Genomic DNA, 26,572 nt, shown 5'->3' with positions numbered 1-26,572 from the left:
GCAGCTTTTACTCTTCAGAGATAATAGTACTCCAGAGATGTGGTAAGTTGCACTGATATTAATAGTTAAAATGATATCTACATTATGTGAATGTATACAACTTCTCATGGTGGCTAATAAAAGGTAACTGTCAGGCTTAGAAATGAAGTATCAGAGAATGTAGAGTAAGCAGGTCAGGTTTGCAAAGCAAGTAATACTACAAATTACACATTAAAGCAAATCTAATAGAATAAAAACAATAAATACACCTGAAAACATCTTTTTTTAGCAGACACCAAATAAGCACAAGTGACTTATTATAAGTTAATTTTCCAGGAGTGTTAAGATGGAAGGACTTGGGAGAAATAAAGTGTCCTATCTGAAGGAAAAAAAGGATTGAATGAAACGTGAATTATTTCCTTGAAGTTTCATCAGTCTCCTTTGGAAGGAAGGCAATGCATTTTGAATGTAGATAAAACCTGTAGCAGTGCCAGTAGCTGTTGTCTTATTCCAAGGCACTTTATTATTCCATTCCACTTTATGACACTCCAAACATTTGGAGTGAAATGGCACACAACACCATCCCCATCCTGAGCTGTATTGATATTCAGAATTTTAGTAAAATTCTGATTAAGACCAGAAAGAGATGGTTGTGAAAATAAGGCATTAAAAATTAAAATGCTTCCTAAATTCTCAACTTGGCATCTTTCATGTTTTAGGATGACCTTGCATCTGTAAATAAATTGTTTGACCTCGCCAAAAATCAAATCATACACAAAGAAATAAAATGAATGTAATCATTCAGCTTAGGTACAGGATTCTGATTGACAGAGGAATACACAAAAAGCACAGAAAAAGCATAGAAGACTTTTGCTAATAGTTCCTGGTACCTTTAAAAGGTCAGTGGTGTTAAAACCTAAAAATTGAGTCCAGCAAATTACATCTCCTAATGCTGATATAGCCAATAGAGCTTTGGGAAAGAACTCCTCCTGGAGTTAAGTCAAGAAGGGCTTTTTATGCCTGTACTACACAACTCACACCAAATTTAGTACTTGCCATTTTAGAATTCTTGGAGAAAAAGAAGCTTTCTATTTCTTGCTATTTCTATAATCAAGTACATTTTTGTAGGAAGTAACTAATCACCTTGACAACAAGTCATGAAATACTCAACAGAAGAAGAGCAGGTAGAAAGAAATGCCACTTCTCCAACAACTATAAAAGCATGAATGGGTGGATATGTTCTGCCCATTCAAAATACTTGACCTTGTCAATGTAGGTGTCAGCTTTACCCAAGTTATTTAAAAAGGACCAGAGCCACCTTTTCCTTTCTTTTTTTTTTAAGAGTTTAAAGGAACCAGGACAATTATAATACGTTAATGGAGCCAGCTGTCTAGGCTCACTTAAAAGAATGCCACTAAATCAAGAGGGATTTCTAGTAAAAACCACCATATATCTTACTATCCAATCATTCAGAACTCAGACTTCCTTCATTCAGTGCCATAACCCCTATCAGAGGAATACACAAGAGAAGGAAGCAAGCCATAGAGCACCAGGTGGTGCAACAAAGGACACTGTAACTTGGCATTAAGCCACAGTCATTACTAGAATAAAAAGACTACTTAATAATTATATAACATTATCCTTTTTATTCTTACTAAAGACCTGTCTTAAAGAAGAAATTTCCAGTGCAGACTAATACACACCAAGTCATCAACCTGAAATGAAATGAAATGTTATCAGGTTTTCTTACTAGCCTGATTCAAACGTTGCAAAAATGGAGAAATCAAATTTTATTGTGGCATGATGATATGACAGAACAATTCATTGATAAATAATAAGGTAGCTGAATATTTAAATCATCAAAGAGGATAAAGGGTATATCTATATCTGCAAGTCCAATGTGGAAAATCAGCACTCATATCTGAATATAACAAAGAGGAGAGAGAGCAGATATACAGATACATTATTTATATATCTATATACATTGTCACAATGATTTCATAATGCCAAATCCTGGAATATTCACATATGAGAAAAAATAGTATTTATGGGAAATGAACCCAAGAGATTTTATATATTCTATAAAGCAGCATCTCATACAGCCATTTCTTCAGGAGTGAATCAGCACTTGCTTGGGAGGATTCACCACATCAGACATGCCCTCTCTAGACTTTTTCAATCTTTCATTAAATGACAGTATAGCACAGGTGTTGTTTTTCTTTTCTTACAGCATGAAGGCTCTTCTTGTAAGTGTTAGTGGAACTGCACTAGGAAAGACCGAAAATCTAGGATCTTGCCTTCAAGTACAGTCAACAATGAATGTCTAGGCCAGGTCTTAAATCAGAGCAAACAACAATTGGTATCTCTCTGGAATACTTAAACCTACAACACTTGGATTTCAGTTTCTCTACATGTGAACACTATGTATCAACCTGATACAAACTTACACTAAAATATATAAAATATACATCAATATATAAAGAAATTACAAATACTTTAAAAAATGACTTCCTAAATTACCCACCTGATATTTTATTATCCAGATTTTGGGTTTAAATCTCTGAAGCTTTCAGTAGCTTGTAACAAGATCCTGTGCTGAATGAGAAGGAACACAGCTCTTACAGCTGCCCCTATTAGATGTATTTGTCACCAGATCCTGTGCTGAATGAGAGGGTCCAGCTCTTACAGCTGCCTCTATTAGATATATTTTTATGGGGTACTTTACTTTCTAATTCTCTGCTAGGAATAAAACATGACTATAATGGATCTTCTGGCTTATTTGCTCCTGCGAAGAGCTACAGGAATAATGATATTAAGGAGACTGCAAAGTGTTTGAAATCCACAGTAATTACTAGATTCCTCTCCACTGAGGAGAATTTGGATTTCCAGGTGATTTCACTTACTGAGAAGATATTCCTATGTCCACCTTAAACAAAGGGACTAGAAGTGCCTCACAGGACTTTTGTTTACCTGGGTGGCCATAATCTGACCCTCACTGAGGCACGAGCCAAGTGCACAGCACCAGCCTGCTGTTCCTCTGCTGGAATCCTGGCGGTATTCTGGCAGAAGATGCCTCCAATACTTCTAATCTAAGCGACAGGGTCAATGCGAGATTTCCCACAGAGCCCTTTTTAGGAGGACTGCAGGCCTAACAAGGCTCTGAGCAGAGCAAATGAGGAAGTGAAAAATGTTGACATAAAAATGTTGACATCGGATTGCTGCCCTACTGCTTTGCTGTAATTTTAGAGCAAAGTAGTTGTGTGCACTACTCTAGCTGAACAGAATAAGAAGAAAGTAGCAAAGCAGTCAAAATTTGTCTCAGGGTCACAACTGCAGCTTTGGAGATGGCTGTCTAAATAGCTGTGCAGAAATTAGAAACAGCTTTTTATGTCATTTGTAAAGAAGCCCCCTCAAAATGCACTGCACACTTGGCCATGTCCAAGATGTAGTAGTCAAGGTCAGAGAAGCAGTGCAAAGAACATGACAGCACATTCAGGCACAGCAGAACCGTAGAAATAATCTGAATTATGGTGGAATCTGCAAACTTCAGAAGAACTAAAGCCCTTGTTTGCTCATTTCCATCAAAAAGGCAAGTAAAAAAAAAAAAAAAAAAAGGGCAGCAGAATTAACAGCAGACAGGATGAAATAGAGACTGTACCTTCACACACTGGGCAGCACTCTCCTTCTGGCACATAGTACCTGTCGCAGTGCAGCTCACCACACTGGGCAGAGAAACAAATAGAGACTCCCCGTTGGCACCGACAGAACCGACAAGCATCCATGCGAAACATGTCTCCATCATAATATTCTATGCTGTTAAATATGCAAGTTGGCTTCACTTCTGAAAGAAGAAAAAGAAAAAAAGTATTTTTACAGATATTGTTAAAACAGGAAATAGTTATGCTTACGTTGTTACTGACAAAAGCAGATTATAAAAGAGACAGTTGATTTTTCTTTTATTTGCTAAACTAAAATACAATTTCATTTTAAGAACATGATATATTTTATTTTCTGTTTCAACAATGGAAGAAAATAAAATGCTGTTCAAAATAACCATTAGAACAACTGTCTACAATTAAAAGTCTCAATCAAAAACCCCTTAAAATACTGGGAAAAGGCTGCAGTGCTGGTATTTCTTTGTAGATACTAAATATTTCTCAATGAACCTGAAGCTACTTCAAATTTCATCAGATGAAACAATATGTTTTTCTGTTTTAAGAAGTCATTTTCTGATGTTTCTTAAGTAGGACTTGGTACTCAGGTGGATAAATTGCACTAAGGCTGTCCAATTGATAGGTTAAAAAAACCCCTAAAATGAACCCCAATCATTTTGTGACTGCTTGATCTGTTATGCAGAACTGAACATTTCTTTTTTTCAAGCAACCTAGAGCTGTAACAGCCAGCTCATAACCATACTTCCCACAGAAAAAAACCCTCAATTGTATTAATAGTTACATGATCACTTTAGTGTTTCAAAAAGTCACTCAGTTCAACCAGCCCAAGTGATCCCTCCCCTTCCACGACACTGTGCAGTTCCATGGCTTAGGGCTGAATTATTGTGACTCAAGACACTCTAGAAAATACACTCCAAATTTATGTTCAACTACAGCACTCCACATCAGTCATTAGGAAACCATGACTTCACAGTATCATCATTATACTGCTCAGTGACTTAAGACACCTCTCTCTCCCCACTTTAGAATAAAATTTTGGCCTCCTGTGACACTAGCCCAAAATTTGTGAAAGCAGCCAGCTGAAGTACAAAAGTATGTAGTCCACCAGTCTGCTTTTTTCAGAAGCTGTAAATCTAACAGTCTGAAAAAACAAAGGTTCTGCAAACAGGAAGCTATTTATTTCAGCAACAACATTATCAAATACTGTAGGTAAACCCAACGTGTTTCACTGCATTTGAAGCAAACAGCAAAGAAAAGAAAGGACAATTGTCCATGTTTCTGATTTCTGTAGAACAAATGATAAAGACTTTTTAATTACTTATAATGCCTAGCCACACAGAGTTGAAAATGGTGCCCACTTTATGCTCAGGTGAGTTTTCTTTTGCTTAGTGATCAGTCTCACATGGGAGATGAAATATATTTAAATGAAAAAATCATCATTTGGAGATTCCTTTCAACCCACCCCAATTCTCTTAACTTTTGGGAGCTAAGAACTTTACATCTGAGTTTCTCTTGACAATGACACAGGTTTTCTTTAAAATTCTAAACCATTTCAAGTACTTCTTTCAACATATGCTTATACTGTGGTCCAGCCTTGAGTCATTTGAAATAATTGTACAGCATTAGAGTTGAAACTCAGGAAGTATCCTGAACAATCTTTGATTTTTAGATGCCTGTTCTGTCTTCAAGGCGTAATGTAGAAAGCAGCATTAAAAATAAGAGCAAGAGGAGGAAATACCACTGTGTCCGGGAAAACAACTATGACCTCATTAGAAAGCAATTCAGATAAACAAACACTTGAGAAATATTTCAAGTTTATGCAGCTCAAGCTGTTAGTTTAAAAACCTCCTCAAAAAGGAAAAGTGCCAACAAAACTCAAAAAGCCTTTAATCCATTTGCTTCTGGCTTCACTGTTTTGATTGCAGCTTTTCAGATTTTTACTGGTTCCCCCATACCCGAGCAGTGGAGATGAATTCCTGCCTCATTAGAAGCAGAAACATCACCCATTAATCGTCATTATTTTTACATGTCCAAACAAGACTATGTAAATAGTAACTGCAAATCCTGTAAGGAAACAGCACGGTTTCCCTACAATGGAAAACACTGCAGAATTTCACTGCATGTGCATTTTTACCATCCAGCCTTATGGTAAGTGTATATATCTAGACTAAACTATAGCCCTAAACCTATGCATCCAGCTACAAGACAAGGATTACTTTTGTTAGAACCATCTGTAAGACTCCAGTCTTGATTAAGGCAAAAAAAGCACTAAAACAAAGAACAGCTTTAGATACTCCAGGTGGAAGCCTGATGAAAGAGTGAGCAAGACACAGTAAAATTATCATAATGCATTTCTTCCACCACAATATGCTGAAAGATCTTTCAGTTCCATGAAAGAACTGAAAGGTTTTTTTGTTGTTGTTGTTGTTGTTTCTGTTGTTTTTTAGTGTCAATTTTATTGCCTTATTGATCTAAGTACGACAGTCACCAAGGGATACAAGAACATAAAGCTAATAGGAAATAAATGCATATTTTCCTAAATTCATGAATTCATTGTTCTGCCAAAAAAGAGAAAACTACAGGTAGGATTCGTTGAGCTTAAGTATGTCACAAAGAAATTCAAATTGCCAAAACTTAGCACAAAGCAGTTAAACATATCTGAGACTTCAAATCCTGTTTGTGATGATACCACAACCAAGCAATGGGCATAAGACAGAGGCCATGGCTTTGTGAATATAAAATCAGTGTCTCCCAGCTCTCAGATAACCCAGAAATACAAGATTGATCCAGCCCAAGCACTGACACATCTGCCCATCCGTGAAGGAAGCCAGGACAGAGGGGATGGTCCCCAGAAAGATAGAGGGTTCCACAGGCAGTGGAAGAACAAATGACATCTCTGCTTCTATATAAATTCAAGCATGACTATGATTGACTTGATTTGGCATTAACGTTCCTTCCGCAGAGTCAAAAGAAAAATAGTTCTGACACAAGTTTAGCTCTACAGATCCCATGGCCACAGCCTTTTTATTCTGGGGGTGAGGGCCCAAAAAGGTGGCACTAAACCCCACAGACTCACACAAACAGTGATCATTTCTCAAACCTTTATCACCAATCTGAACTGCAAAGGGATACAATCTGTTTTATCAAGTTAGTTTTCAAAGGTATTTTACCTTCTACATGGAAATATAAAGAAATACACATTAGTTCTGTGGGTTGAACTACTCCAAAGTAAAACTTCTGTTATTGAGATTTCTGTAGTTTCCTAATACTTATGGTTTTCTTTAACTAGAATCACAGAACAGCTCAGAAACACATGCAAGTCTGGCAAATCCTCCCTTGCGAGGCAGCAGTTCTGCACACGGTTACACCAAGCACATGGGCTGCTTCAGGGCATCAGCTCTCTGTAGGCAAGTTTGGGCATTTTCTTTTGTAGTATCAGAAATTCCAGCTCTCCCAAACTGGAACCAAGATTCAAAACAATTTTCTGTTGTTTAAAGGATTAAAAGGTTCATGATTTGAGGACTTCAAATGTTCCTTCAGTATAAAGAAGTATTTGTACCAGAGCCCTGGAAGGAACTTGGGTAAATGCTGTGAACTTTCTATTAAATAAAAGGGAAGGAAACAGATAAATTTGAATCCTGTGTCTGTATAAACAAAATACAAAAAAGCTTTCCATTTTTCAAAAGCTGAGCTGATAGAAAATTTAAAATAGAGAAGGTTACATGTCATTGGAATTGGCCCTAACAATGTTACAGGACAACAGCATGTTGTTGCTTCTTTGCAGGCATATAAAAACAAGCTAGGTAGAAAAAACTATTTGGATTCTTACTCTTCAGGTTGTGCTGCTTAGTTTCCCTAAGCAGCACATTCCTTATTACAGGATTACAGGATTGCTGTAATTACACAATTACAGGATTGCTCAAAAAGTCCTCTGGTCCTCCATATTCTAAACAGGTCATCTAGAAACAGAGAAACTCAAATTGACATAAAACGGTAACTATTATTTGTAAATTAATGCATTTATTTATACAATTATTAAAAATACTGTTTTGTGGCAACTGTAGTCTGTAGAAGAAATTAAAAGACACTTGGGATGCTGAGAAAACCCAAATTCAGCTCTAACTGCTATATCCCTGCCTTAATCTTGGCTTTAAAACTAACAGTAACGGAGGAAATGCAACCTACCTTAAACAATTCCAGTTTGATAATAGCAAAAATCATGGAAGAGGTAATTCAGGTGAGAAAGAAACAGTAAACAAATAGAAAAGACGTTTCCTCTAAGCTTCATTACACTTCTCATCTTCCAGGTCTCATGTTCTACAGTTTTTTTCTATCCTCCAGTATACAAATTTCTTGCTAAGAGGACTCATCCTCAGGACACCTCAGAGTGTCCCTGCCTACATTGTCGCTTACAAATGAAATGTACACATTTCTTTCAATTTTAACTTTTCTCCATTGGGTCATGTTTTTTAGTTTGATTGTTTCTGTGACTTTCTAAGAGACTTCCTCTTAACTCCTCAAAATTAAGCAGTGCTGCTTTTTTACATCCTGTTGTCCTACTACAGGAAAATACCAGGACAACAAAGGAAGAGCTGGGGCCACAGAGGGTGGTGGCTATGCTCTAAAACCCCCAAACAGTGACAGATTTTCTTGATGAAATTGCCAAGCAATCCTTGGAAGCAAGACATGTTCTTCATAAGAGAGGAATCAGTTTAAATCCCAGTGCTCTCTGTCAGTCCATCACAGGAGAAAATACATCTTGTGATCAGGTCAGCCATAGGCATGTTAATAGGGCACAGACATCTGAAACAGCACCACTAATAGGTACTGGCACAGCCCCTCATGCATTGCCAGGACATTTATGAGAGGCCTCTAATGCATGAGAGAAGTTAAAAATAGCAGGGGGGGGCTGGGAAAAATCTCCAAACCTGTAACACAAGGCTGCAGTCTGGCACTGTAACAGGTCTAGCCATGTCTTCCATGCTTTGAGAAAAATACTGAATTCTAACCTTGTCCTCCAAAGTATTGGCAACTTCGTCCAAGTTTAAAAATCTAGCAATATCTGAGCCAGAACATTACTGAATATATTAACCTATCAAGACAATTCACTTTGGCAAAAAACATAACTATTTCACCAAAGTAAACACTACAAGTATATACTTATTTTTTTTAAACTTTGAAACCCAGGCAGAACTGCACCATTTGACCTGTAATACTCTCTGTATATGTCATATAATTTCAGCAAATCTATACAGCATCTTGTTTTTCATTAACTAACAAAGTAAGTAAAATAGATTTTGTCCTTTTTTACTTAAAAAAATAACTTTGATTTTAAAACTCAGTCTCTATGCCCAATTGAATAACCCTCCTGCTCCTAGTGAACCACTGTCGAGTTCTGAGTCTGGTTTCACATCCAGCTGTGGTCCTGACAATCCCCACCCCATCTTTTTTATCTATTTATCTACAGACTATTTTTTACCAGGAATTTTGGGTTGCCCAGCCTTCAGTTTTCTGTGTTTTCCTTTTCCCTCCTGTTTTAAATGTAACTGGTAATAACTTGCACTGTTTCACACACTTTTCCCAGTTTGACTAGGGCAAGTATACTACAGGTTCAGAGGACCTAAAACATTTGACTTGGTTTGGCAGACTGACCAAGTTTTTCATTGCATTAGACCAAATTCTCATCCAGTTGTGACTGGTGATTTGCCATGATATTTAAATACTTTTCAGATGTTCTGACTGAATTAAAAACAATAAACCCCAACCCCAAACTTCAGGCCAAAACAACTAAATCACTATACCGTTCTGGTATCAGATGTTCCTTTAATGTTAATCTTATTAAGTAAAAAACAATTTGTTATCTTTTGCATCATAAGTTGCATTTTGCATCTTTTTAAGCAGCTGCCTATTTGAAGTCCACCACAAAAATCTGTGGTTTTGGATGGCCAAAGAGAAATATGCAGTACTGTTCAATTAGATTAGGACTATTTAATTCTCTGCTCTGAGACAGACTGTTACCTTGGTCAAATCCTTATTTCTTTAGAACATAAATAAAGTAAGTTTAATGAAAGTGCAGTAAAGACTTCCAAGATTAATACCATAAATAATGGGAAATCCATGGTAGATGGTGTCTGTGAGGTACTTCACTTCAACTTCATTCCTCCTTCTAAGGTATTTTCTTTGCTGATCCTATATTCCCCATAAAATCCTTTCAGTACTAATTGATGCTCCCTTTAGAAACAGGCCATTCTTATTTCCTTTTAGAAATAGAGACCTTTATCCCTTCCTGCACTAAGAGATTAATAATGGATCTGCAATTGCTGTGAGGAGCAAGTGACAAGAAGTGTGATTAAAGAGGATTTTTAATCTCTCTTCCAATGCAGTACCACTGTATAGAGATGCAAGTGTGAAAATAGCCAGAAGGCACAGAGAAAAAAGAAATGCCTCCTTTATGTCAATTTATCTTCTCAAATGAGGAGAAAAGAATTCACAGAAACAGTTATAAAATACTGAGTATGAGTCACATCCAAGTGGTCTTACTGATGCAGGAGATCACTTTGTACTACCACACAATTACAAGTACAGCCTAAATCAGCAGTATAGAGAGGGTCAAAGTCTTAAGTGCTGGGGAAGGTGTGATTTGATCTTCCCAGGATCAATGCTAGTTATTTTCATGCATCCATCAGGTAGTCCCACTTTCAGTGGATACAGCAATGAAAGTCCACAACTCAACCCCCAGGGAAAATGCATTGGGACTCCACAGCCATCCTTGGCAGATCTGGGCTCTAAAATCACAGCTCACACATGACCATGGCACAAAGCAGCCTGGTCCCCTTGACCTTGAACCATGCTGACACATTGATGATGACCACTCACACGAGTAATGTATCATATTTCACAAACAAATCAACAATAGTTTTGAAGTAGCAGTTGTTTTCAAGGAAAATTACTCAGAAGTGAAAGCCCTGACTGACAGAAGGCAGCAGCTGCAGGATGCCTGGTAATTGCTCTCTCAAATTTCTAAGGCACAGCTCACAGTCAGTATGTGCTTTAAGTGCAACTCGCATTCAAGAGATCCATGCATCAATACCTAATTAGAGAGCAGGCAAGTTTGGATACTCTCTCTTGTTTCCAAGCACTTGAACTCTTGCTGCACATGCAGTTTTTAATCTCTTTAGACTCACTTGTTGATGCTTGTAATTTAATGCCGAATCAATTTGCTTTCCTTACAAGCTCCCCAATGAGTAAAAGCATCACACCAGGATTAGCAGACAAAAGTCCTGGTGAATAATATATTTTGTATGGATCAGAAGAGACTAGCTTCTGTAAAATGCAGGATTTTTTTGAAGACTGCATACCTTGGGAATCTCTCACTCAATTTTCCCCAAATAAATATCACATACTATCTAGTATTCTCTAGATGAAAAGCAATTTTCAGGTAAGTGCAAGTGGGGAAACTTCACAGCAGTTGGTATAGTCTGCCTTTAAACAAAGCAATACTGACTCACTTTCCCTGGAACAGGGCAGCAGAACCACACAACAGACAAAATCTCTTTGCTCAGTTTCATACAGTAAGATGAAATAATTTGCTTAGATTTCCCATGTTGCCTCATTTCCTTTATATCGACTTCACATTCTCAGAAATGAGTCCATTTGACTATGGATGTAGCTCTTCCCTGAAAACTTTACTACTGAACACCATTGTGCAAATCTCTGATTCCCGTATGCAAAAAGCAGTGATGTATTTACTTGCATCAGTTACACCTCTAGCGATACTATTTTATGGCAGCCAGAGATTTAAATTTAGCAATTCATACTTCTGTCTCCTTCAGGCTAAAATTGTGTTACATGCACAAACTAGGGCTCGCTCTGATGGTCATCAAGAATATAAGATTAGGAGAAACAGCCAGCCAGCTATCTAAGCACAGATGACTGACAAAATCGTATCACTATTGCATTTTAAATCACTGTTTGCCAACAGTTCCACAGAGTTGCAAGCTTTAAGTTACAAATTAAACAGTAAAAACCTTTTCCTGACAAGGAAAAAGGAGCAAAAAGAAATAACAATGTTGCAGCCAACACTGTTGTCTGAGCTCTCATTTTGACATCCAAGGACCAGGCAGGGTATGCTCAGGGATGGCTCAAATACTCAGCCTAGATAAAACACGACAAGGAACTTGATCATGTCAAAAGGGAACCTTGGATTGATCCCTACCACCATTTAACAACACAGAATGATTTTACCGACAAAGATGCTTCCCTTCAAAATGAAGGAATCAATGCATGCCTTAAAACTGACCTTTTCAATTGACTGACCTTTGGAACAAGAATCACATTCCAATGACAGTAAGCATTAACTGTAATAGTGAAACATTTTACATACTTCAGTGCTTTAAAAAGCACAACTTTATGTCTCTAGTTAGTGTAACAGTTTTATGCAAAATACTCTGATATCTGCATACATTCGTTTATTCCTGATGTTTAAAATATCCCACAGAACTACTGTAAATTATCTGCAATGTAACAAGAAAGTTGTTCTCAGGACTTACTAAATTTTTTTTTTATTATTAAAAAAATCCCCCCAAAAAAAGCTTGATCTGTGCAAAGATTGGACAGTTCCAGACAGTAGCTACTTAACAACAAGCTCCAATTAAATGAAAATACCAGGATCATTTTCCAAGCAGGAATAAATGTTATTTTGATGAGTTATAATGTCTATATAATTATAGAATAAACTATGAGAAGCAGCAGATTGCATATGATGTGAAGCATAAGGACACACCCAATATAAATCTGAAGCAGGAAAAGAAAGTGTATTGACTTATTGCTGTATTTATAATCAAATAACACCACCATTACAATCTACAAAAGAAATAATTACTGCAGAAGTTTACTTTGCCACAAATTAACATGCATTTCTTACAGAGACTATCCAAAAGCTAGTTTGAGACAGTGTGTATCAGTAACAAAGATAACCACACAAAATCTACATATATATTGTAGAGCTTCCACATCAGTTTTATACTAAATCCAGGAAAACCATGTGCAAAAGAATAACTGATCTGTCTCCAAACAAACAACAAAGAGAACTTACTGCAGTCTCTCCATGACACGTGTTTTGCAGCCATTATCAAACATCCCCTCAACATTGCCCCTGTTACTCTACTGCAGCAGAGCTCTTTCCTACACAGCAAAGCCAACCTACCCATACTGTCAACAAATAATTCTGCATCTATCACAACAGCCCACAATTGCAATAAATACTGCAGAAGTCTGGCCTGCTTTAACAGTCTGACCATCATCAGGGTTACCTAAATACACAAATTGGATTTCTTGCAGTCTGCATACACTGATCTGTAATGGTTTATTTCCAGTATTCTTCCTGATCAGTATTGCTCCCCCCCACTGCCAAAGGAATTATTTACTTATTTTAATTATTTAATGCAATAGATGTTACAATAGCAGAAAAACTATACTAATGTGAGCAATCACATTTCTTTTTTATTCCATACTCTTGCTTGTTTTCAGAGGTTTTCAAACACAGAAGTAACTAATGAAATTTGTTGGTAATGCTGATTATACAACTTCCCCACTTACCATCTATAAACTCATTAAATTGCATTTGATTAAAACACATGCTTCAAAAAGGCATCTGATCCTAATTGGAAAGGATGAAGATAAGGAATTCAGCATCCTCCCGGAATTTGTGCCAACAGCTAGCCACCCTCACTGCTGAGAACAGCTTGTCCTAGATCTTACAGATTTGACTCTTCTTACTTTGAAGGCATCTTTTTAATGAAGCAAAGAAATTGATCTAAGCCTATCACTGTAAGATATTTTCTCCATCTGTTACTGATATCGATTGTATCTCCTCTGCACTTGTTAGTATTTCAAAATACTGTAAAAAACAGAACTGGATATAGAATTCAACTATCAGTTTCACTAAGAACATTCCCCTCTCTTCATTTTAAACTGACAAGAGTAATGGTAGAGATTTAATACACACATACACACAAGATGTACCTGCTTGTCATTGCATTAAACATTTATCTAGAAGTTCTTGTCACAAATAGTTTTCTAGGAATTTTGAGGTTTCCAGAGGGCTTATTAATAGTAGTTGTCCCTGAAATCAAAACCACCTAAACATGCTGAAATGCATTTGAAAAAACCCGGATTATTAAGCAATGCAGATCATGTTCTATGACTATTCTGTCTTCTCTACCAATGATATTGCACACAATACAAATGTCCCACACTCATGAATTGTTTCACAACTGCTCACAGATTGTTATTAAAAATATTTATCATCTTCAGGTTTGTAACTATTTCTCCTTTCCAAAATGGAGCATCATTAATAACTGCACCTGGAAGTTTGCTTGAAGCACTTTAAAATCCCATCATACAGCATTAGTTTTTAAAATTTGATTGTAGCATTAAGTAACATAATGACCAATGTGGTTTTCTAAATAAAGTATTTAAGCTTTCTGGCTTTTCAGTTTTCTCAGTATTATTTTCTTTTTTAAAAGAGGAACTTATTAAAGATAATTTTGATACCAGCCTGGAATAACTAAAACTGATTTTTAAGGACATATATAAGACAAACCAAAAAACCTTAATTTTTCTCCAATCTGCCCTTTCTGCTCCCCTCTGTGACCTTCCCTTCAAAAACTCCTATTTTTTCTTCCAATTTACTCTTTATTCATAGAAATATTCAATATAGGAATATTCATATTTCTATACTAAGGTATAGAAAGCCTGAGAGGCAAAAAGGAATCTTGATCCAAAAGCTGCTTGAATCTTTGGAGTGAGCTACAGTGCACAATACAGCAGCAATGCCCAAGGCAACAGTGCTAAAGACAGTCCAAATTCACTGTTACCAATGAAAAATGAATCTAAAAATAGGGCATGAAGATACCACAAAAAAAAAGTGGGCAATTTAAACAGCTCCATCTCACACCTGCTACAATAGATATACTGCAGGAGTTTTGTCAGCAGTATCCACAAATGACATGAAGGCTGAAGAGAAGTAATTAGCATGATGGTTTGTACCTTTGAGACATCTCAGAAATTTGCTCTGTATTTCTTTATTAAACTACTGAAGTAAATCCTGAATTAAACATTGCATTGAGGTGTCTCACACAGGTAAATCAGATTCACAAATTATACTTTAACAGAATGAAACAAATATGAAACAAAGAAAGGTGAGTATTACTTTAGTGTAAATAAACAAAAAGGAGATAAATTACATTTATACAATCTTACTCAAATAGTGAAAGAATTACTCTAAAAGCTAAAGAATCTGTAACTCTGCCTGATAAAAAGTCTTTTATTCATATGGGAAAGCTTTACTTTTATATATAATATCCCCTTATATGTACGATTATTTTTAATCAGCATTTGTGCATTTAAAATACTGCTGTGTGTAAATAACACAGATCTCCTCCTGGAGAAATCTCTCTCCGTTTGCAGTGACAATTGTAAAATAAAGGCTGTTTCAAACATTTGATACACACACCACTAAACAAGATCAAATATTGCTGGAAAAATATTAATTAATAAATACTGCAAAACTTCTACTTTTTAATGGTCAGAAATAATTATGAAATTCTTCAAGAGTATTTTCCCCCTTACCAATAGCCAAGTATCATGTCTTCACTATTCACCATATACACAGCATATATATACAGCTGTCTATACAGAACAGTCCTCAGAGAAGAGACACTTACATGACAAATTTAAGGTTTTTAAGTATTTTGTAAACATTTGGATTTGGAAGCAAAGAACAATAATAAATATATTCCTACACGGTCTTATAATTTCTAAAGGTTGTACACCCGTGTTAAAAATTACTTTGCAATTGATTCTTAAAGCTACCCCCATAGTCTAAACAGCATGCTTTCACATGAACAGCACTGTTCATACACAGTGCTGCCACAAGCAGCTGTGATGATGGTTAAAAATTTCACTACTAGAAGGCCTCTAGTGTTTGCTACTGGCAAAAGGCAATATGAGAGACATGCAGTGAGGGAGTCTTGCTAAAACTATAATTCTCTGAGTCACAGAGAAAAGTGCTTCAGAAACTAAAGCAGCATGACAACTTCAAAATGACAGCTCCCCACGTCAGTATCTTCACCTAAACTCCAAGTTCCTTCTTACTGAATGAAATTCAAGAAAATTAATTCTCTTAGATGTTGACAACATAATAAAAATAACCAAATGCCCAGCATCCCCCAGAGAGACATAAACCCCTCCTCTACAGGTGCAAGAGAAAGTTTCACATACCATTGACACATTCAAAGACATCACAGCATTTGCCAGGTGTTCCATCTCCACGTGAGACTATCTGGGGAACGGAGCCTGCCTCGCACATGGGGAAACCACATAGACCAGTGAGACACTCGCATCTGAAACCAAAGAACAGCAAGGAAAACCCTGTAAATAAAGGAAGCCACGAACAAGGAGGAAGAATAAGCAAGAGAAAAACAGAAAGTCAGAGCACAAGTTACAGCTTTGGCATATTCATGTCTTAGGATCATCTTTTATTAACTCAACAATCAAGATATTTTATCAACATGAAGGGTTCTTTTTAGCCATTCAAACTCTGTTGGCTGTCAAGCAAACAAAAAGGTGATAGTGTGCAACACCAATGGTGCTCTTCTCATCTGTGTAAAAATCTGAAAACTGTAATAACTGTGTTCCCCAGACTTGCAAAATAAGGCTCCTCCTCTAATTCTGTCTTGAATAACAAAAATTGATGAAACACTAGTAACAGAAATTGCATTCACTCATCAGAAGGGTGTTCTCTCATTAGGAAACCACATTATATCCAGTGTAATCTTGAGAAAAATTAAAGAGAAAAGATGACCAGAATCAGTAAATCTCAGCTGAATGAAAATAATTGGAAGTTCTCTTTTGGTGTTGATGGTGGTACAGTTTGCAGAGGGGGAAACCTCTCAGGTGGCACCAAATAACGTGGGAAGCTAGGTATATTAAATGCTCTGGTTAGTTTTGGATCATTCTAAAAGGGCTACTTGCTCCATGTGAGTAGAATTTATTTGCTTATTTAAGAAAACAGCCTAACGAACTGGGAGATATAAAATGTGGATAAACAACAGTCGTGTTTGCTTCCAGATTCTTTGCTTTATGATTAACGTAACAGTTTAAAAGTCAAACACTTAAGACTTTTGATAAGTTTACATTTAACAGAGTTCTTGCCCTGAACAATGGGCACATTATACGGATAAGCAGCAACGACTCTTGTCATTGAATATCCTGTAATTATGAGTTAAAGAAATAAGAACTCTACTTGTTAATAACTATTTCAAATATTTTAAGTATCCCAAGATAATCCTAACATTATACAACCCGTTAGTAAGAAGCAGCATCAGCCCTTAATGCATTTGCTCATTCTTTATGCTCAAAAACAAGAAGTTTTGTTCTCTTCTGCTGGGCATGTCTCCCTAATTGCCCATCAGCCATTTCATCTCAGATCAGCATCCAACCAAGGAGGAAGAACTACCTCCAATAGACAGGTTTTTAATGCGCTCCCTTAACCCTCATCAGTGTTAGAAAAAATTGCTATATTCTCAAGTGTAAGGTCTTACTCAAAAGGAAGTTTGCAAGAAACACAAGTAAAGTCAAGGAATCTCGCATTGCCAGGTTCATGGAATTTGTACCTTAACAGTAGCAGACTGTTTTGAAACATGTTTTTCCTTTCTGAGAAGAATGAAACCCAGGAAGAACTACCTACATATTACTAATGAAAAAGAAAAAAAAATCTTTTAAAACATATATGACAGAAAAAAGTGCAGACTCAATCTGAAAGTGGTATTAAATACCAAAACAAAAATTGAAGTTTCACTTCAATAACCCTATATTCAACATCCTGATGACCTCTGGGAAAATAGGTAGATCAAACTTCCTGAAAATTCACAGAAAATAGCACACATTAGGAAAATAGTTGTAGACCCTGATTTTCCAATGTTCATGAGCTGAAATTACCACTCTGATTTCTACTGCCCTCGAAATAAACTTTCTCAGAACTATCTTCTTTCTTTTTGTCCCACATTCCCTGTAACTCATAGAACTGTAATATTAAATGATTAGATTAATAACTTGTACTTGCCCCTCTCATTTTTTTCCTAGTCAACAGCTTAAAAAACCCCAAAACAACCCAAACCACAAAAATAAACCACAAGAAACTATGAATCACCACTTTAAATAACCGAAGATAGGACTATCTTCCATAAAGAGGGATGAAAGAGATATTTAAAAGATGGGTGGGAGCCAATGTTCTTTTCTGCAGAAAAGACTCCCTTCCTATTCAGAGTAATGGAAGTTTTGCATACTCACAGTGTAAGCAAACGAAACTTCAACACTCCAAAATTTTATAAATTGACTTCCTATTTGGTTAAAACATAATCCATGCATAGGAGAATGTCAAAGTAGAAAATGATCTCAGATGGACTTTTAAATAGTCTGCATTCTTTTCAGCCAGCTTTGCTTGGAAAACCTTTGACCATTGTCCAGGCTATTAGCATGGAAAACATTGTTTTGGAGACAGAAGTCTGTCAGAAAGAAACCCAAGGAATTCTGGTAGCTGAGCATGGCTGTCATGCTGCCAAAACAACATCTGGAAATTTGGAATAAGTGATCCCAGTCTCAGCAAGAGAGCAAGATGAGCTTTATAAAGCTGGATTTTTCTGAAGTGCTTTCTGGAGCAGAGGGATGGACGGAAGAGAATTTGCAGCCCGGGTCTGTGCTCTGCCAGGGGCAGCTATCCACCTGTGTGTATCTTACCCTTGGTAATGGAACATTAGGTTTGAAGAAGTTCAGCAGGTCAGTTTGAGTTAAGCCTGTTGACAGCGGCCAGGGTCCCTCTCAGGCTAATTTCTCTAAAATTCAGCTGTTCAGACTGCTGTTCAGTAAGGCACCACGCTGCTCCTGAGCTGCTCCCCTGGTAACTGTAGCTCGCCTAAGGAAAACAGCCACAGCAGAAGCTGCTGCAAGGAAAGCTGCCCCGAGAGGAGACTGCGCCGTAGGGCACCTCCTCCCTCCACACGGCCTGCAGTGACACCACTGCAACATCAAATGGCATCCAGCATCCAAAAGTTCTAGCGCTCAAGGGAGGGCAGCACTTGAGGGACTGGGAAGCTGGCACCCAGTACCTGCCCCTGACACACCTTATTAGCAAAGGCTGCAAGGAAACACGCCTCCTGGCTTGTTATTACCATAACAGCACTCAAGTCAGGCCAAGAACACGTCCTTTTAACAAGGAAGAACAGCCCTGAACCAGAATGTTACCTTACGAGAGGGTCCAGAAAGACAAAAGGAACCAAACAGTAATGCAAGAGCCTTTATGGCACCTGACTAGGTAGTGGCATGGCCTGGAAGGAACCAGAAATCCCAAGGAAGAGGTTTGCTGCACTAAAAATTGCAAATACAGAATCAACCAGACCGATAAAAAAAATTATCTCCAGTTCTTCAGGCTAAAAAACAAACGAAACACGTAAACTCCCCAACCCAACACCAAAACATTACCACCCCAAAACCCACCAACAACAGTAATGCTAGAAATTTCAACAGCCGAGCAAGGCAAACTTCAGCATATAAAGAAGCAGAAATGAGGTGATGTACATTAACCAATTCTTTATAGATTTAGGAAGGTGACTCCTTCAGTAATATAAATGGCCTGATTTTTAAAATCAGTTTTTAAGTTCTTCAAAAGATTAGTAACTTCATTACCAGTTTAGTTTATGTTGGAGGTGTGTTAGTGGTGGGGTTGTTTTGGTTTTTGTTATTTGGGGTTCTTTTAATATAATTGCTTAGCTTTTTTCTTTATGTCCCCGAAAGTGCAGAAAGGAAAAGGAAGAAGACAAAAAAAAAATCAAACTGAATACTTGTAAATGACAACTTTTACTTCAAATCCAATTATCTTGGTTCATTTACTTCTGTTGTTAAACAGATTTAAAGAGAGAAGGGCTTGCTTAGCCTCAGAAAAGCTGTTTTGATGGTAGGATCAAAAGAGTTCTCCAGGCACAAGGCATAATGGCTATGAAAATAAGAACAGGCACCCTGGAAAAAAAGATTTATTAGCAGTGAATGGATGGGTTGAGGCAGGGGTATATTGACGAGAGGGATATTTATTTTGAGGATCAAAACAAAATTAAAGTCTAAATGACTGAGACTAGAAAAAAGCATTCCTGAAACATACATCACATTCCTGTGGAGATTTTATCACAGTCCTTTTTTTTTCCCCTCCTTGCAGCAATCTAGTATAATTTTCATTAACATTATCAACACTTTTATTAGTCAGTATAGTAGATAAAATTTCCACAGATGTGTTAATAATATAAGCACTTAAGAAGACTGTGAAATCAGTAATTTTCAGAAGAGCATTATCAAAGCTTGACAGTGGCAAAGAAAAGTTTAACTGCAAGACCCCGGCAACCGCCAAGCACATAATATAAGCGATGATAATACAGCAAAATTAAACATTGACACAGCAATCTCATGAAATTATTGAAGAATTATTTCCATGTTATTCACACCTGAATCCACAATGTGAGCTAAGCAGACAGGATAAAGCCACTGCCTGCACTGCAGGTAAAGCCAAAGCCATTAGGACACCACCATACATGAATTTCAACTAAAATTTTCCTAAATCTTCAGTCAGGCAGACTGGAGAGCTTTTGCTCACAAATTCAGAATCACTATTTCATGCATTTTTGGTTTGAAAGATAGTATTCAGAAAATCAGTTATGAAAATAATGATTTTTTCCTAGAAATCTTTCAGTATTTTATTTCAAAGATCAATAATAAACCTCTAAAGAGAGATGACAGAAAAACTGTGGAAGTTGCACATAGCACTTACTATGAGACTATTTGCAAATGCTGAAAAGTTTTACATCACTGCTATGTAAACAGACTTATATGGAAGTTCTTCCTATTTTAGTTTTTCAGGGGGTTTACTTATTGAGAAATCATAGCTAGTGTGGTTCCAAGTAAGAATTCCTTTTTAAAATCCAGATATTGTTAGAGACACCCAACATAATAGTGATTTTTTTTCCATGAGTATAGTAATCTTTATACACAGGGGGCTTTTAAATATTACAAAAGATGAAGATACCATGAAAGGGAACTGTTTTGGTGCATCTTTTGCATATTATTAGCATTAGGAAATTGCAAACAGATGCTAAGCAAGGGAAGTTTTCATAAAAATCAGCATTCACATCAACTAGATTCCAAGGCTGATAAGGATCTAAAGAGTTCATCTGGCTAAAAAACTTGATTTCATCCTCTGACTAATATTAAATCAATTGCTCTGTTTCCCTGAGGGCCAAGACAGAAGAAGAGGATAGTCACCAGAGTGATGCCAGAGACACAGTAGGCATATAACCAGTGGGCAAATGCACTGACTTTTCAAGTGTGCTGCCTTTTTTCAAGTACACAAATATATGTATAGAGCCTTTCGATTTCATCATTATTGGAAATAAAATACAACATAAACTATTTCAACCCTGTATTTTTCTCACATTTTGCCATCCGAGCAGGTGCTTTTTTCTGTTGCTGGTCTCTATGGTTTTTACTGCTGTGTACCTCAGTTACTCTTTTTTTTAGGTTTATCAGCTTCACCTTCATAATATAACAAACATTTCGAATCTAAAAATAAGGTACCAGTTAAGATGTTATACAAATGTCAGTTTTCTGATATTATGAAAAAGCTATTTGTTTTCTTATTCAACCGCTGTTTAATGAGGAATTATAAATATCTGATCCTCTTACAAATAAAACACAATTCCCAAGCACTTCCAGTCAAAAACCACTTACAGAAAATTGCTTTATAAGTAATTCATAAACTTCCATATTCTTGTAACTCCAACCTTTCTTATTTCTGAATGACATATCTCCCTACAACTAAGTCATTGGAGACGGCTTTGCCATTAGAAAACAAAAAAAAAACCCCTGAAAACTGACAAAAAAGCAAAAATTCCACAAATCTCCCCAAAATTCACTATTGTTTAATTTCATGACCAGTTTCTCCTCTTTGCAAGAAAAAACCCAAAACCCTAATAATTATTTCATGTTTAGTTTTTCTATGCCATTCATGCTATTAAACACTTTTTTCAAATCCCTGAAGGCAGTTCTGTACAGGTTTAGGAAAGGTGAGAAAAAAATGGTTTGGGTTGGAAAGGAACCTTTAAAGGTCGTCTAGTTCACTCCCACTCCTGGCCATGATCAGGAACATCTTCAACTACATCACGTTGCTCAGAGTCCCATTCAACCCGACCTTGAATAAAAATGACCAAAATTTGCCCCAAAATCCAAGTGGTTTTGAGACCAAAAAACTCCGTTCAATAAATGAGACCCTTTCTGTGTAGTAGAAACCAGGCATGCAAGCACTGTAACGCTTTTGTCAAAACCGGACTGAAATTCACCTATGACATTTCAAAGAACCGCAGTGAGAAACTACTTTTTATTTTAAAATGGTCCACAACCTTCCACTTTTCACTTACTCAGTAACTGAATTTGAGAAGGAAGAAAGAAGCAGAATTTGTGGCTGTTGAATTCTGACATGTTGTTTCCCACCATTTTCTAGTGGAAACACAACTTCACACTCTTCATATAACCTCTGTATGTTTGTATTATCATCTGCCCCAAGTATCATTGGAAACTGCTGAGGAATTCTCATATCTACTTCCCTTTTAAAATGCAAGCATCCAGATTATAATTCTATTGTTTTATTATGTACATGGGTCTCCCTAGACATCTGTGCACCTGCGAGTCTGAAGACAACAGTCAGACATTATTGATCTCTGTGATGCAAACAGAAATTTGCTGTTCACGTCAGAAATGATTCTCAACTAAATCACTTATTCAATTTCCAAACAAGCTAATAGCTGATTAAGTAGAATAAATGAAACAAAACACAGTGGGAAGTCTCAGGAGAAAGACAAAAAACAATACTCAGTGTGATCAAGGTACACACTGATTGTTAGACTGACAAGTGAAAACAGAATTGAAACAGAAAGACATCTACCAGCTTATTATAGCTGAAAGAGTTCAAACACCAGCTTGCTTATAAAGAATGGAAACAAACTCAAATTCTATAGACACTACAACCTCATTCTAATTTCAAGCATAAAACACCACCTAAAAGTAGATAAAAATTAGGAGTCATTTCAATTTATCTGGCTTAAAATTTCTTTACAAGTTTCACAGTGGAAGAGCAAATATACCATTAACTCTTGGATCAATGGTTGGTCTTAACAGTTCCAGCTGAACCTTCCTTTAACAAAAACCTGGGATCCACAACCACTTTCTCTTGGATACCAATTCTTGAGGATGAGATGGGTGGAGGAGAAGGATCTACAATTCTAGAACAAATACAAGGGAGACCCCTGTATCAGCAAAAGTTTCTTAAGAGAGGCGACTGGCACAGGGGAAAATGAAGAAAAAGTTACACTTGCTGGAAAATCATGATTGTCCTCTCAGGAACGTTGAAGGAATCCAAGTGGTGAATGCTGTATGGAACACCAAAATATTATCATAAAATGAAGGTCTTCCAAAGACAGGAAGACCTAAGAAAATCTAGACAAATGTGAGAATCACAAGGAATGACATAGAGAAGATCTGAAACAGCCAAAAGGCTATGAAGAATGAACAGAATGGGTTCAATACCCTTCCTACTAAATGGGGTAGGTGCAAAGTTAATCAGAGACTCAAGAGGCCACCTCTACAGATTCTGTCAGAACAAAAACATTATCTAACTAGCTGTGTACAGCAGTTCTCAAATACAATGCAAACATATTTGATAACAGCTTTAAAGGGAACTTAAAACAGTAAACTTTCAGTTATGATTCTGGTGGCTGACACAGAATGAGAAGAAAAGAACTGTGCTGATTTTTGTATTTGACACTAGATTGCCTAGACCCCGGTGTAACAAGAAATACGCAACACTGGCTGGCAAGTCTAACATTGCAACATGTTGTGGACACAATATGTGATACAATAACATGTCCAAGGGCCATAAAAGCAGATTAAGTACAGTAAAAGCAATTGCTTACTTAATAAAGTCATCTAGGACAATAAAAAATCATGGAATCATAGAAAAGCTGCCACGTGTAGGGACATCTTCGACTAGACCAGGCTAATCAAAGCTCCATCCAAGCTCACCTTGAACATTTCCAGGGATAGGGCACCTACTTGTACTCTGGGAAACTTTTTCCAGTATTTTACCACCCTGATGATGAAAACTTTCTTCCTAATATCTAACTTGAATCTACCCTCTTTTAGTTTAAAACCATTATCCCTTGCCCTATCACTACAGTAACTCTACATAAATTTAAATGCTCTCCAAAGAGGTGTGATTTTTGCATAATCATCTGCCACAGGACCCTTGCTCCAACTGACTTACATGAAGACAGCATGTTTTTTAAGGTATCTACAGGTTTTCTGAAAAATGCAAGTGAAACTGCTAATGGTGAATTTCTCAAGTGGCATCTATATTGTGCCTAAGACAGCACAAGTTTTTATTAGGAACAAAAGATTCGAAGTAAAATAGATAATTTCTTCCTTTGGAATCAAAACCAATTCAGCAATGGTATCTACAAATTATAGAGCTAGATTGCTACTTAGCCTTAATGCCTTTAGAACTGCTAAATAATGCACACATTAAATATATTTTAGTACAGGACAGACAAAAAAGAGCATTCTCTTAAGAAGATTCTTTGAGTGAAGTACATTTTTTGTAGATTTACTCTTCTACCTACTATGTCATAAATTGAAAGGTAATTAAATATGATAGAAAGTGCTAGTCTAGTTCTGTTCCAAGTTATATTCCATTTCTATCCAGATATAGCTTAAATTAAACCTTATATAAAAAAATATTTCCTACTACATCAAGGTATCACTCATTTTCATGAGCTGTATAAAAATAAAAGCATTTAAAAATTGGGGGGAAGAACTGGGCTGCTTTCTAAGTAAATCTTTAATGCAAATATTTATTGCCTCTGACCCTCCAGTGGGGCTTAGCAGATGATGAAAATGTAAAACAAGATTTTATCATCCAGAGACTTGACACTTGGGTTTGCCGACCAAGCTGATTTCACTTCCTTACCATACTGCAGATCAAATGGTGGCATTGCCATTCACAGAAGCCACAGACTGAGACATTTTAGCCCCACACAAGGAAAAAATGACAGGGCAAGACTATTAAACAAGGAAAAAGGAATTCTATGACTAATTCATTCAGAATTTTTTTCCAGAGGTTTTCTTCTAAACAATACAAATATAATCCTACTCCTTCATGCTACTTGAGCCAACCGAGAGGTTTGCATTTGTAATGTCATTCAGCTATCTGTAACTAAGTGACAGTGAATGGTCCAATTCAAAGCATCTTCATTTGCTCATTCACCAGGCCCAAGCCTTTTGGGCTCCAATCTTGCAAGACTGTATCTGTAAAAAGCTTTTAATCACTTTTTTGGCATATAGAATTTATCTGCTCCTGTTATGCTTGACTTACAATTGCTTTTTCTTCTCCTCATCCCACCATATCATTCTTGAAACTGCTTTTTTAAAGCTAGGACTCAGGTAGAAAATAAGCACTGGAAATTTTGATAGATAAACATGTATCAATTATTTCTGAACTTTTTCAAATCTAGAACATATTCAACATTATGGTGTCAGCTTTTTTAAGAAGTATGTGAAGCAAACTTATTACTGGGATTTAGTGAACATACTCCTGGATGCTTCTCTCCTCTCAGAGGTATACTACTATATCCTATATGAATATTATAGGATATATATTCCTATAATAGATATTCCTATATTATCAGGAAGATATTCAAACCAGCATGCATATGCTGCAAGAGCTCCTGAAAGGAGCTCAAGGACAATGATGCTGACTCATGGAGACAAGTCACTCCCAAAATCTGAGGGAGGTGTGGGAAATGTCCTTCGATGTTAAATAGTGTGGGGAAGGGGATACATTTCTATTTTATAAAGTACATTCTGTGAGACAAAAATAATTGAAAAGACCTAGTTGGTTTTTCATTTGTTTATTTGTTTAATGCTAGAATCCAATTAAAAAAGAAAAAAAAAAAAAAAAAAAAAAACTAGTGATGATGGGAGACAGAAATTGAAAAGGAAGGCACTCTGATGGTCAAGTTCTTAAGGCAAGCTTAGTATCTTCTGATGACAAAATCAGATTCCAGCAACACTGGCTGCTTCCAGCTATAATTACATCCTTTAATCCTTGATTCAGCCCTCTATCAGTTTTCCCATTATTTTTCTCAGAACTGATAACAAGGCAACCAGATTTAATTACTTACGTTTTATTGATTTTAGTATTGGCATGGTGCTAACATCTCACTGTTCTCTATGAAGTTTTCTTAGTTATCTGGTTTTATTAAAAGACTGACCAAGAATAGCTGGGGGAGGGGGGAGGAGTGTGTATGTGAAATATGTCTGAGAACAGAGCACTGAATGAATCTTGAAATTACCAAATCTGAAACAGATGACAGCATAGAAGCAGGGGTATAAAACAGTAGCAAGAAGCAGAGACCTAATAAAGACTAAACTTCCAAATTATTCTGACAACAGCCACAAAGAAAAAAAGATAATCCAACAATGTTTGGTGCAAAGCTAGCCAAACAGGCCATATATGCTGTAAAAATCTTATGAAACACAAAAACTATGTGAGCAATAAAAATATAAGCTGTTTATAATCACTGTCCTGTTCCATTTTTCCCAGATAAAAATTGAAACAGATTTTGATAAATATTTTTACACTTAAAAATTAATTCCCAAAGGAATCTGAAAATTTGAAGAAACTTCATTTAAGCAGGAAAAAATGGAAACATCTGAAGAGAACAGATTCTATAAACTTGATATTGATCACATTCAATTTTCTATTTGAA

The 26,572-nt window shown here is 36.5% G+C and overlaps 1 protein-coding gene across 3 annotated transcripts in view; it reads right to left on the bottom strand.

Moving 5' to 3' along the window:
- Positions 1–26,572, bottom strand: part of CRIM1 (cysteine rich transmembrane BMP regulator 1) — a 177,236-nt gene that overhangs the window by 54,573 nt on the left and 96,091 nt on the right. For 2 of the 3 annotated variants that reach the window (XM_063391002.1, XM_063391003.1), the window contains 2 exons: positions 15,936–16,057; positions 3,638–3,820 (listed from right to left, as the gene is read on the bottom strand). In XM_063391002.1, the coding sequence (XP_063247072.1) occupies positions 3,638–3,820; positions 15,936–16,057 (305 nt within the window). The remainder of the gene's footprint in view (positions 1–3,637; positions 3,821–15,935; positions 16,058–26,572) is intronic. The other variant, XM_063391004.1, reaches the window with a different exon arrangement.

The sequence above is a fragment of the Prinia subflava genome, chromosome 2, assembly GCF_021018805.1.
Source record: "Prinia subflava isolate CZ2003 ecotype Zambia chromosome 2, Cam_Psub_1.2, whole genome shotgun sequence".
NCBI classification, from domain to species: domain Eukaryota; kingdom Metazoa; phylum Chordata; class Aves; order Passeriformes; family Cisticolidae; genus Prinia; species Prinia subflava.
Note: the sequence above shows the minus strand (reverse complement) of the source record. Positions and strands in the feature narration are given on the sequence as shown.